Here is a 14,683-nt window from a genome sequence, read left to right on the forward strand (position 1 = left end):
TATTCTTGCCTGGAAACAGAACCCCTGAACGAAAGAACCAAACTCTCAGCAAGGTAATGACCTGTGCTTGACCTTGGAGCTCTCAAACAGAAATACGGGAAGGTGAGGCAGATGGAAAATGACCAAAACATAACTTGCAACAAGTTGAGCCACAAAAAGGAATCCTCAAATCAGAGACAAAAGAACATTATACAGTTCAAATGACTTTTGCTAGTGTCTGAAGCTTTAGTTTCTCATAGTTTGAACTTTACCTACAAACAGTAGCTCAAAGCATAGCGCTGGCCATGAGAAGCCGCCACATTTTAATAGCCCTGTAACGCCCGCCAATGTAGTAATGTCCACAAATGTAATAAAGCAAACATTAGAAAACTCTGCAGCGTTTAATGTAATAACCCTGCAAATGTAATACAGATTCCACAAACGTAAGAACCGCTGCCACTACTACTACAAACGCAACACGTGATTTCCCACAAATGAAATAACTATTACGTTTGCAGAGATTGATTGATTCGTTTGTGGGGATGTGAAGATCTTCAACTTTCAATGTTATAATAAGTTCCCGCAAATGTAATAACGCAGTGAATAATGGTCGTTGTGTTGATTGTTGCTGTTTCTTGTTGTTTATACCGACTAATAGCCTTCTGCTGACCGCGTGTGCAAAAGCCAGCTGCTGACTCTCCGCTCCACAATCATGGTCATACAAACAACAACCAACACAATGACCATTATTCATTGCATTCTTACAGTTGTGGGAAGTTATTACAACATTGAAAGTTCAAGGTTTTCACTTCCCGACAAACGTAATAAATCTCTGCTATTACGTTTGTAGAAAATGTATTACGTTTGCAGGATTATCGCATTAAAAGCTGCAGATTTTTATGACGTTTGTGGTTTATTACATTTGCGGACATTATTACATGGGCGGGGGTTTCAAGCCTTTCAAAATGCGCCACAACTTATTATACTATTTAGCAGAGAATTGTCTGTTTGATATTAAATGCAGCATCATTTTGCACACAGAAATATTTATTATATAGATTAGATTATATAGATTTACTGCATTATATCTGGACCCGAGTCCACTAACTGTTACATTTGGAGCTACAGCTCTTTTCCTCTGTAAAGCTAAACCAGATGTCCCATAAATGTCTTTCTTTTTTTATACTTTCTATTATTATGCAAAGATCCCAAATTGTGGCTCAGCTTGAAAATAAAAAAAAAAAAAAACAGCATTGAACAGCTCAAGGAAATGCATTTTTAAAAGCTCATTTTCAGTTTGGTTTCCATTTAGGATCAGCATGACAATATAGTGAGTGTGGTTATAGCTTTATGGCATGTTTGAGAAAAAACAAACCATTCAGAAAGCCAAAGGAAATGTTCAAGAATGAACAAATGAGCAAAGACGGCTCTGTACCACCGATACTGCAACATTGTACTGTATATCTGAAACAAATACCAGTCTGATAACTTATTTTCTATTTTTTATGCTATATTATTCAGTATATGAGTATATAATGTAGTATTCATATACTTTGCTTAATATAAATGTCCAAAAAAAGAAATATTCTGCTACCCTGCAGAAAAAAAATGAAATTGCCCACAACATGATTCATGCAACCTTGCTCCTGCTTTTTATTTCAACTTTAAACACACAAAAAGTGTTTTTTAATAGCATTCTGGATTGGCCAGACCCAGAAGTACCTTTCAAAAATTCTAAATAAAACTGAATTAAGTAAAGCTGTATCGATACGCAAAATGAAGTGTCCAAACAAAGCACCTTCCGCGTTGCTGACTCACCGTCCGTGCATTTTTTGAGTGTGACCGCTAAATAACCCGCCACGGGGCCCAAAACAAGCTGTGAATGCCAGCAATTTGACAAAGAAGATGAGAAACACTATTGAATTCAATCTCGCCAGGATGTAAGCAAAGTCTGCATCAACAATAGGTTCCACCCATTTCTCATGTATAAGTATTTCGCATTGTTTTCTGCATGTCAGACAATAAGTATTCTCTGTAAAATGTATGTTAATATTTGTGGGTGTCTCGAACAGATAAATTGGATATACATTATTTCCTATTGGAAAAACTGCCTTGTTTTCGTACATTTTGGTTTTCACTGAACCTTTTGGAACAAAGTAATAACGAAAACCGAGGTGCCACTGTAATCTCATTGTATTGCACTCAGCTCTTTTACTTCTCTATTGCACATTAACTAACTCCATGCAGCAGGGCTAAGGTTGTTGGCTGATTATTACACGCGTATCTACTGACATGACAAGTTCCATGCTTTGACAACACATGTACTATTTGAAGCAAAACCAGTCGGCCAAACATTGTAAACTACTTTATTAGCTGACTGCAAACAGGGCAGAAAAGAGCGTTGGTCGTGTCAATATGACAGGAGTCTGGGATAAAAGGCACCGTGCGAGCCAGACAATGTAAGGACAATAGGATGGTGTCCGTTTTTTCCTCAGACAGTACATTTAAAAAAGTCACTCTGGCAGTCGACTATTCAGCCAGCAACAATAAATGCATAAGCTGCACTCAGTGAAGGTCACAGGTGTTCTAATAATGTTAATTATTAACATTAGCAGCCTATTTTATGTGGTTCAGTCAAGTTGAAGAACCGCCAAAAGCAAAGTTTACCCAAAGGACACGGAAAGACGAATTCCTGGGTTTCATTCCCTTGGGGATCTTAATTATTCCTTAAAATACACTCCCTTGCTTGCAATCATTCACAAAGATTCATTCAGGACTGTCAAGATCTTATTCACAAACAGACAGAAACTCTCTTTGGAGGAGGTCATAAGTTTGGCTCGGGGCCTGAGTCTTACCAGGTTTGATGCAGATGCCTCAGCAAACGACAGTCCTCTGGGGATGATGAGGATGTGATCTTGCTCTTTGCTGATTCGGGCCTTTTGAAGGAAAAAAAAGAATAATTCCTATCGATCAGACAACCCAATAATTAACAATTTGCTTAATAAATCCCTTTCCTATTGTAATTGTTTGCAGTGCATTGATTGGTCACAACATTAGGTAAACCCGTAAAGTCTAATGTAGTGGTCCCCAACCTTTTTTGACCCACAGATCGGCTTGTGTTCCCACAAATCTCAGGGCGGAAGCGGGGGTTCGTACATTATAGTGATCAAATTGATCTTATTTATTATGTATTGTGTAAAACGAAGACATGAACAACATCTGAATGCCGACCCACCATCCACCAGTTCAAGCCTGGTGTTTTTCCAGAGAGATTATTACATTATTACATCGCTGTTTGACGTGTGTGGGAAAAGGCAGTGAGCTAGCATGAATTAACTTGAGACAAATGTGCACATTAGCACTCAATAAGTCATCAAAACTTACCTTTATGCATTCCCACATAGTATCAGCATTTGACACCAAATATGAGGTGAAGGAAAAATGCTAAAAGTACAGTAGTAGTCTATCTGTGCGGCATGAGATAAAGTTAGCACACGCACAATGGACATGCGTCAAGTGAGATGGATGTGAGAGAATCCGGCCATTTTTCAAAATAAAACATAAAAAATAAAATAATGGAAATTATTTTTTCTTTCTGTGCGGCCCCGTACCAAATGACCCACGGCCCGGGGATTGGGGATCACTGGTCTAATGGATGAGGATGATCCAATAGTTTGCCTTTACAAAAAAGATGCTCACTTTTAAATGGCACTGAGACAGAGGTCCAGCTAATCCATGTCAGGATGATGCAGCAAGGTTCTATGCTCATGTAAATTATACCTCTAATAACCAAATGTATTTTAAATTATTGTCTTTCTGTCAATATCAATCAAAATATTGATCTTGTGCAGGTTCACGGCCAAGACCAGGGATCTTGGGCTCAAAAAGGTTGGTGACCACTGATGTACAGTATAACGTTATTTTAGCCGTTTAAAAAATCTATGTGTAAATAAATTTGGACAGCTCTTCCATAAATGGGCACTAAGACAAAGATAAGACATAAACAGAAGATAAGACTACAGCAGTGAACTGCCATTGTTCAGTTAATGATACACTTCAGTCAATAAGGAACTTGCGTTTACACAAAAAAAAAAAAATCATTCAAACTGTTCAAACTCTTACTTTCGTAATCCAGTGAGGTTCATTTGGTCTATCGTTAATACTATCATTAGTTTCAACTATCATTAGTTTCACTCTAAAAAAGACTGCAAGTGTGCAGTCAAAACTGTCACGTATGAAAAACCAGCTAACTGTAGCTAACTAGCTAAGTAGTTTTATGGTTTGTATGCTGTACCCTTAATGTACCGAAAATGAACCGAACAATGCCCTTGATACCGAGGTACGCACTGAACCGTGAGGGTGCCACACCGTCACACCCCTAGCCAGTGTCATATCACGTGCCCATCTGTAGCTGAAAAAAGGCTTATTTTAGAGTCTCACAGTGATGTAGGAGCTGGCAAAGTGGGCCCAGCTGAACAGGTCCACCACTCTGTAGACGCTGGCCAATTTACAGCGTGTCAGCTTCTCTCCCTTCACCATGGTGCTTGGTTCCACACCGTACATGTCGTTAATGGGAGTGACCATCCCCAAACCTGAACAGAAAATCAAGACTCAAACACATGCGCAGGCACAAACTTGAATGAATGGTATCAAGACCTTAAATCTCTTTTACGACGACAAGCACTTGCTAGGATTGATTTTGTTCAGTGATGTATTAGACATGCTGTATCCTTTAATACATCAATTACTGCTGCTAAGCGTTGTTGAATATACTCACTGTAAAGACAATGAATTGAAAAAGGATCTGGAATGAACTGCTGTAATCTCTTTAACATGATTCAGCATTAGCTGCACATTCCACATGTGCATGTGGAAGCAGTCATAACTCAAAGGATCAAAACTGGGAGAAAAATGCGCAGCTCTTCCGCTGTCTGGTCTCAGGTCAGCACATCATCATTGAAGCATGAAAAGCTTGTGTTGTCAAGTTTGCTTTGTTGTGGGGAGGAAGTAGTCGGAGAGGGCGGCATGTGCAGTTCATTTTGTTGACCGGTTGCTATAGGGACAAGTCACACAGCAATGAGTACTCACTAAGTGGGGCGGTACTGAAACCGGCCACTGAACTCGCCATGAAGAAGTCAGCAATCTGTCTGAGGGCCAGCAGGCCAGTGGGGTTGTTCCCTTTGCGCTGCTGCTCTTGGATCAGACTCTCCAACTCGTCCTTGAAGGCCTGGAGTTGAAACAGTTCAGGAGAGGAAACTATTAGATGACGGGATGAGGCAATGTGCAGCAGTTGGGGACACATAATGGCACATGTGCGCACGTTTGTTGTGTGAAAAGAGAAAAACCTGGCATGCCAAGTCGGATTAAAACACACGGAGAGAAGAAAGTGAAATAAAGACTGTGGGAACATGGAGTGAGACAGGAGGACGAGGAGCACTTAATCACGGATTAGTCATGCCCCTTAGGTGTCCATCACAATCAGCAGGAAGGCGGTCTCAATGAAGATGATTGGTGCCTGGTCAAAAAACCTATACATGATTGGCTTAACAGCTAACAGTGTGAGTTGCAGCTGTGTGTGTGTGTGTCTGACGTTTTTGTCGAGACCACAGTCATCTCTTAAACCTGTAGAAGTGTATATCAACATGTTCTTGTGAAACCAGAGGAGAGCAACAGTGGTCACAAACCAAAAGATAGCAGTAGACTGTTGTTTTATGACCAAATTACAAATGGCTACAAGATCCTCACCACCTACTTTTAAAAATTCTGCTATTGATGTAGTTTTCATTGCTGTGGGTGTGATGTGTGCAATGTTGCCAAAGAGGTGGTAAGGCAAGATATGTTGAGTCATTTGTTTGCAACACGTGCTTTTTCACTCTCACTCGATGAGCATCAAAAAAGTGATCATCTACAGAATATTCTGGGAATTCAAAGCTATATTTGCATATTTGCATATTTGCTCACTGCATAACCTCAAGCTTTGTGTGGAAATGGTTTGCTTGAGCCAATTATATAACTGAATGGCGTACTTTATGTAGCTTTGTTTTCATGATTATGTTTGTGTGCAACATTTGATGCATGGTTTTAATGATGATTATTTGTATGGCATGTTAATGACGATATGTCAGCATGTATACCATGTATACACATGTATACCTTTGCCACTCTAGACCAGTGAAAACACTGGAGACATTTCACCCTTTGGAGAGTCTCTCCCGTTTTACTAATAATGAGGTCAACATACGGTCATTGTTAGTCAATGTTAAATTGTAGACTCTAGATCAGGGGCGTCCAAACCTTGTCCACCACCGGCCGCATACTGAAAATAAAAGGATGTGCAAGGCCACTTTGATATTTTAAAGAATTGTTTAATTTTGTAAAAAGGCTAAAAACATGTTATATATATTTTAAGACAAAGCTTTGTTTTATTATTAGTTATTTGTATCATCATTTCACCTTCTTCTCTTTACATTTTGGCTTCATGCTCTATTTTTCCCATTTTTGCTGGGTTTTATGGTTTAATTTTATTTCTACAATGTGCCACGGGCCAATAAAAAACAAGCTGCGAGCCGCAAAGGGCCCTTGGGTCGCGCTCTGGACAACCTTGCTCTAAATAGCTCCACTGACAAGTCTCGACATCCCAAACCTGCCACCTGAATAATCTGGGTTATGACTGCCATCAAGTATAACAACATGAACCACCACTCTCAAGTAAGGACTAGTCACAGTTATCGTTTATTAATAATATTTTTACAAACACACTGCCCGTAGAGCTGTGTCTGCAGACAGGAACATCTGAAACTTTGTCTCTGCAAGTTGAATGCCAATAAACCCATGCAGGGATGTTTAGTAAAAATTGGAGAAACCCTGTGCGTGTCAGGACACCAAACGTCCTGATGCACTGCTGGTTCTGAACCATAGCCAAACATTCCTCTGTTCCTAGTGGCAAGGTTGCTGTGGCGACCAACTCTGAGCGGATATGTGACTGTGATGGGTCAGAGTTTTGTTCCAGACAGCTCTTTTTAACAGACTGGTTTGCCATCACATGAGGTGTCCTGAAGACAGAGCTAAAGCTGAATTGCAGAGATTGAGGTTTTGTGTCTGTGCTGGAGGACAACATGGATCTTCTGCAGAAGACTGACAACTGCAATCAGTTAATATGATGAAACATGCATACTATGTTTTGAACTACAGGTGCCAGTATAAATACAGACGACTATATTAAAAGGTGCCATCAGAATGGTTTTAATTTAACAGTGTTTATTTTTGTGGTTGGAGTAGTGCACTGCATCATAATAAGGGGTTCTCATAGCTTTTCCCTCTCATGTAGCTCAGCAATAAGCTTAAAGAGAGCTTCATGATTCTTGACAATGTGCAGGTGTGCATAAAGTTGTGACGATGATAGTATCATCAGTTGAAGGCAATAAAGTCCACACTGGACTCAAAGCTGCTTGAAGCCTTTCAAAAGGCACATGAAGACAGGGAGAGACACACACACACACACACACACACACACACACACACACACACACACACACACACACGTACACAAACAAGCCGGCATCTGCCCAACAGTTTGTGTGTGTATTCTCGAGAAGATTATGACAACAGGGATTTGACTCCATCATGCAAACAGATTAATTCCATGGCTGAAAGTGGATCTATCATAAATATTTGGGAAAAGCGTCCTACTTCTGCAGCAGCAAAAACAATGCTAAGCAAATATATTATTATTTGAAATTACCATAAAATAAAGCATAATGTGAACTCATACTACATAGTATCATATGTGCTTGTTGCCACATCAAAACAGTACCTGGAAATCTTAACATAGTATAATAATATAATCTAAAATGCAAACTCATTTCTGGCGAGAAAATAATTACTGGAGGACGGAAGACTTTGTTGTGAAGCTTGTTGGGGCCCAGTGCAGCCAGTTATGTCAGCACAATGCTGCTCTACAAGCTAACACATGAGTGTTATCAGGAGTGTCTGCCTTCAGGCCTGACCGTGCTATTGATTCCCCCAATTTACCCTATCTGTGTGCATCTGTGCAATAGGTCCTGTTCTGTATAAGTTCTCACGCAAGCAACAACAAGGTGGTTTTGTGCCGGTCACATTTGTATGTTGTGAAGTCAGGGATCCCTCTCTGGAAAAATTTTTCGGATTGCAAAATCTAGAATTATTGTGCTACTAAACCTTGATATATGTCACTCAGTCATGGCAGTGAAACGTAATAATAATATCACGGTCTGTTCTTGGCTTTCTGGCAGAGCGATTTTGGTCACTGATTTTAATGTTTAGTTAATTTCAGGAAGACAAACAACCTAACCGCCACAGCTTGGAATTTTGCATGTCTGTGGCTGACTTTAGACGTTTTAGTGCAATGAGTTATTCATGTTTGGGGAGTTTATTTGGCTTTGATCATGTGTATGGTGCTCACACAGGGTGATGCTCAATTTGTCAAGATATGAAAAAGTCCAACATTGAATGAAAATTAGGTTAAAGATTTTTAAGTGTTTTTAAGTGTAAAAACATACAATTTTATTGGTTCACAGTAGAGGTGTAACAATACATGTACCGGTAATGAACCGTTCAACACACATGCGTACTGAACCGTGACCTCTGTATTGAACAATACGCAGTTTCATATTTATTTTATCAACTTCTGACGGCGCTCTGTGCTGAAAATTCAGAGTATCTGCGATCGACTACTCTGGCTTAGGTTGCATTGTCAAGCATAGAGACACTGAGCTTCGCCTCCCACATTCAAAAAATGTTGAAAAATGTTTTAAAAAATTCAATTTCAATAAAATTAAGATTAAAAAAGGTAAGGTACCGAACCGAACCGTTCATTTTGTGTATTGTTGCACCCCCAGTTTGCAGAACGCATGTTCAAATTGTGTTGCTTTTTTTGTTCTTTGTTTGTAACATTATTTAACATTTCAACCTGAACCATAAATGGCATGGATTCAAAGTCATCCAGAAGTTTAATTCGATTTGCCCTAATCATTGGAAACTGATTGTTTACCCGATTTATCAGATAGTTACAGTTCAAAACTGTACAACCCCCATTGTAAATTACCTTTCAACAAGTACACACATTCAATAGCTGGCCAACGTAAAAAAAGTTTGTAAACTTTGCAAAGGAATATAGTTTACAATAAGGGATGAATAATTTTGAGGGTAATTAATTATCTATGTACAGTATCATAAACAACTGGAGGATGCCCGGTGGGACACATTGTAATTGTCTACGGCAATGCATTTCTAGTTGAAATTGGCAAGACAAGCAGTGAGTGCTACAGACTTTATACTGTAACTACCATAGAAGAATGTATTGTACATTTGCTTCAGCAGTTGCATATGAGTTGAAGTTGACTTTAAAGCGTACTACCCATGAATCACGAGGGCACTACGCCACTCAGCTCGGCACCCAAGATATGTTGAGAAAGGCCAAAGTGAGAAACAACTGTCTGCGAGGGAAACTTCGTGGTTAAAAAAAAATAAAAAAAAAAATGTCTGGATGAAGTTCAACCACTAATGTTGTATAAAAGAAACCATAGGGACTTTAAAAAGGCATGATCTGCTAAAGCACCAATTATTCACTTGTGTTGTGGCAGATGAAGCAGATAATATTCACAATTCTAATAGAAAAACTACAAGAGTAAATGGGATGAGTAAAATTACCTCTCTGTACTTAAACCATGTACTGTATGTGGCATGGCTAACAAGCTGTGATTTACTGGAATAATGAGTGAGGAAAACAGCAAAACAGCAAAGTCAGATGATGATGTGCAGAGATGCAGAAAATAGAAGCGGCATGATAAACTGTGGCTCAAATTCTATTTCATTTCATCTAATCTTGTAACCTTTTACACCTCGAAAGGAGTCACAGCTAACGAGTTCTCAGAAGCCACAAAGACAGAAGCCTTGCAAATCTGCTACCACAATCAGCATCCAAAGCATTTCTTGAAAAGAAAACGTTTTTCTGTCAAACCTCAAGGAAATGTCACACGAATAATCCTGCTCCATTTAGCAAATAAATAATAAAAGTACAGTCGAACAACGATTGCATTGAAACAAGACAGAATCATTGCATTAAAGCTAATATGTCCTATTTCGTTACAGTAACAATAAGCATTGTTCATCGACGCTATTATAGAAGCTATTTTTCCAATTTCGATTGGTTGTGTTTGTCAGCATTAGAACGTTCCACTTTCACTTTTTAAAATTCTTGTCAGTTGTCATACATCCATCTTCTATGCCGCTCATCTTCACTAGGGTCGCACGGGTATGCTGGAGCCTATCTCAGCTGACTTTGGGCAATCACAGGGCACATATAGACACACTCACACTCGCATTCATAACTATGGACAATTTAGAGTCTCCAATTAACCTAACAACAATTTTGGAATGTGGGAGTACCCGGAGAAAACCCACACACGCACAGGAAGAACGTGCAAACAGAGATGCCCAAACGGAGATGCAAACTCAGATCTTCCTGATCTCCTGACTGTGTGGTCAACATGCTAACCACTAGGCCACCGTGCAGCCCAGTTGTCATACATTCCACAGTAAAATTCTAGTTATCATTAAACCTTAAAGGGACTGTTTGTAAAAGTTACACAAAAGCACTTAAAATAATGCAATATTTAAACAACTACATTGAATTTTATGTAAATGCATATCCATTTTGGAAATATGGGACATAATTTTACATAAAAAAATCATACACAGTTAGAAATCCCAACACTTTTGTATGTTTTTGTTGTTTGTTGCGTGCTGGAACTCGTCCCACTTTGTTCAACGGTCCTTGAACGCACCAGTGAGCTCTAGTGAGGTAGGCAGGCATCTTTCGAGATTTTCTGAAGCCTTGCGCTTGACGAGAAGTTCTTGTCTGCCTTTTGAAGAATATTATTTCACCAAAAATTGTACGACCTTTAGGGTATTAAAGTATTCTGTATTCGATCAAATGACCTTGAAAGGACGTTACTAGGGATGTCCGATACTGGCTGTTTTTGGTGATATTCTCCAACTCTCAATTTCCGATATCAGTCGATACCGACATGTGAATAAACACAGCTCATGCATACAGCATCAGCAGTTAGTGTCTCAATGTGGCCGTAAACAACATAGAACAAGATTGTAAAACATCTGAGAAATTTGTTTTGAAAGTCAACAACAGAGTAGCCATTTAAATTGTTTTGATCATCAACAAGTCCAGGGAAGGTAATTTCATGCATGTTGCGCACTCTTAGTGGAATTTCATCTGCAGATAGAAATTAAAGTGAATTTATATCCTACATAGCTTTTACCTTGTCCTGAAGCTCCAATCCATCAGTTAATCTATCACCTTAAAGTTGGACTTTACATTCAAAGCCGTCGTATAAGTCGATGTGGTCCAACACTGTAAATCCGATACAAAATTGAAGATGAAGAAGTAATCTACCTAACAAACAGGTATACGAATAAAAATACACCCGATATATGAAAAAAAAAAAAAAAAGCATTTTCACGGACGTGCCCGCAAACGCTCCAAATCGAGCGCGTGCACACACAGTGTCTGATTTTACCGTTGCTCACTTCTGAGAATTGTAACATCCCTACTAGTGAGGATAAAAATGGATGGAATAGAAGGAGCGAGCTAGCTTGCTACTAGCCAGCCACGGTTGTTCACACGCTTGAGGGACGGTTTGATGAGGTTATATGTGCGTTGGAAAATACGGGAGCCCATAAGGCCTATAAAAGGCATTATGTTTATTATCGAGTTTCATTATTGAGAAAAATCCCAATAACGATATTACACTTATGCCACTTTAGGCTGATAATATCGGACATCCCTAGACGTTACAGAGGTAAAAGAAGGATGCATGATGGATTTGTGTGAGTCGGTTCAAGGCTGGTCTATATTGGTCTGACTTTAAATGTAACCTACAATCTGAGTACCAGAACCATGTAATCTAGGAGTCCAATAGTGCTGCAACACTGGAATCAAAGCAAACAGAGGAGGAGTGACAGGAAGGAGAGACAGAGGAAGACAAGTAAGAAGCCTCTTCACATACAGTACAGTGGAACCTTGATTTTTGTTATGAATCCATTCTAAAGGTCATCGAAAAACCGAAAAATACGAAAACCTCATGAATTTTTCCCATAAGAAAGTGTAAATACAATTAATCTATTCCAGACACCCAAAAATATGAACCCATTTTATAGAGAAGAATTATAGTTTTACATACAGAAAACAATGTGACTTACATATAAATGACAAATGAAATGAATGAATATTTAACATCACTTTTACCTTTTTTTAAAGACATGTTGGTGAACACGGTGATGAGTGGAGGAAGGAGGGGAGGGGACAGAAGAGCCATGTGGAGCCGGTTCCTTTACAAACTTAACCTCAAAGAGTCTTTTGACTTATTTGCAACTTCTTTCTTAAATTCAATAGTGTCTTTTTTACTGGGGATGCTCCGATCAGGGTTTTTGCTGCCGATTCCGATCACCCATGAGTGAAATAGGCGATACAGATACCAATCAGATAAGTGTCAGTTTTGTAATTTATTTATGATGAGTGCTATTGGCCAGGGGTGCCGTATAAGGGGGAAAAAATTCGGATAATTCCAAGGTCCCCTGACTATAATAGGGGTGTAACGATTCCTTCACTACGCTGATGCATCCATTTCTATTCCTACAATTCAACTACATCAATCTGGGTTCTCAAGTTTCCATTCAGGACGACATACAGCAATCTAACATTGTTTAAAAGGTAATCAATCGATTGAATTCATACTGTGCGTTTGTTTTTTTTAAAGCACTTTTAATGATAAAGACGTTAAACGTTACAGCCTGCCGGATATGTGGTGGTATTGGGAGTTGAAGTTGACTTGTGAAATACAGTTGATTCGCTTCTTCTTTTGGTCAGTTCATTCACTTTATTCAGTATTCATATTGAATCATCTGCCCTTATTTGGGGCCAGATAAATATGTAATATTTCAACATTTTGTATCTTGACTTTAATTCATGCAGACAAATGACATATTTTGTGTACGTTAGGCAGTATTTACCAGGTTAGTGCAAATACAAGACAAAACCTAAACACAACAGTGGATTATGACAACAAAAACATGGAATTAAACAGACAAGATGTCTTGAAACTGGAGACTTGATTCAACTTGTATCACTACATTAGATGCATGCTGCATGCACAATCTAATGCGATCCAGTACACGAGCTGAACTAGAAACAACAGTATGTACTCTATGTGAAGAATAGGGGTGATATTTTAACAAGAGCAAGATCACTGCAGCCACATTAATGGCATGCTCTTATTTTACTCTGAGTGTGAGAAATGTTCATCCGTGACCTTAATAGCGTTGACGGCATCTGACCACATAAATGACCCAACTTTGATTTACCATCAATCTGTCACTGCTGCTATACTTTGTTTACCCAAGGCACACATTCATAAAGGACACACATACGCACTTGCAAGGTAAAGTGCTCTTGTAAAGAACACTTTAGTTGGACGCCAGCCTTGAGTCAACAACGCCGGGCAAATACTCCAGACACTATTAGGTCTGAAATGACAGGTTGGGGGTTGCGGTACCATCCAGACAAAATGTGACTGTTGACTGTTCAAAGGGCAAATTACAAAGTGCAATGCAGAGACATGACACCAAGCTATGTTTAAATCAGCTCACGAGGGTTGGCATTAAGTTCCTGTCAGAGATGTAAATAAATGTAAGCAATCCAACACCACGTTGCTTTTGAACTGCAAACCATAATTGCAGTCTTTTCCCAGCATTGTGATCCTGTAAACGGTTGCAACAAACAAGCAAAAAGCACCCTCTAACATTGTCTTTACATAACCATGAACGCCTAAATCTTTAGAAAAGATATATCCTTAAAGTACTTCCAAAAATACAAACTGTTCGCGCGGTAGAGCTTGACTAATTCTTAAGAATCTGGACATTCTTGGGTAAGAAAAGCAATCAGCAGCATTATGTGTGCTGGCAAGAAAATACCCTGTATGCAATAAGCAGTCTACTTCAGCAGAACTTGACCTGGCATGACGGCTGCTGGCCTGAAGGGCACTTGTGGAATTCTGAAAGTAAAGCTGAGCGAGGGTGTGGTACTTGGCGGTTCTATTAGGGATTTTGCTGGCAGCCACCATTCTGTCGAGTATCGAAATGATACAGGAACATGCTATAACTTCTTTAGAGATCTTTGGGCTGCAGAAGAGGGCAAAGTACAGAAGTGAAGTGCTCCATCCAAACAACTTATTCGAATATGTGGTTGAATGGGCTCATTGGGTTCCCCATTAGGTCTCTTAGCACAGAACTGATTGTCCTGGAACAACAATAGGAGTTAACACATATTTCAGCATGTACAGGGGTAGCATGGCCAACGAGAGATCCCTCTCTTAAGACACTTTTCCTTACAATAAAGCATGTTTTGGCTCGCCTTGCTACTGAAGGACAGCAGCATGACATCATATTAAATGTCACACTTAGTAGCCTGTTTTGAATTTAGCAAAGAATAGACACTTAAAACGGTACAGTGCTATGTCTGAAATACATAAACAAGAATCAAATATGGCTTTTAACCTTTTCTCGTGTTATTATCGGTCCATTACCGCTGTTGCACAGAAATGACCATTCATTGTTGAACAGTCAATGAACTATAATGCACCAAGCTGCACTT

The 14,683-nt window shown here is 39.3% G+C and overlaps 1 protein-coding gene across 6 annotated transcripts in view; it reads right to left on the reverse strand.

The window, feature by feature from the left end:
- The window catches only part of add3a (adducin 3 (gamma) a), a 105,846-nt gene that overhangs the window by 21,429 nt on the left and 69,734 nt on the right, over positions 1–14,683 (reverse strand). For all 6 annotated transcript variants that reach the window (XM_054778687.1, XM_054778686.1, XM_054778682.1 and 3 more), the window contains 3 exons: positions 5,068–5,206; positions 4,420–4,571; positions 2,835–2,915 (listed from right to left, as the gene is read on the reverse strand). In XM_054778687.1, coding sequence (XP_054634662.1) covers positions 2,835–2,915; positions 4,420–4,571; positions 5,068–5,206 — 372 coding nt within the window. The remainder of the gene's footprint in view (positions 1–2,834; positions 2,916–4,419; positions 4,572–5,067; positions 5,207–14,683) is intronic.

This window comes from Dunckerocampus dactyliophorus, chromosome 6 (assembly GCF_027744805.1).
Source record: "Dunckerocampus dactyliophorus isolate RoL2022-P2 chromosome 6, RoL_Ddac_1.1, whole genome shotgun sequence".
Taxonomy (NCBI): Eukaryota; Metazoa; Chordata; class Actinopteri; order Syngnathiformes; family Syngnathidae; genus Dunckerocampus; species Dunckerocampus dactyliophorus.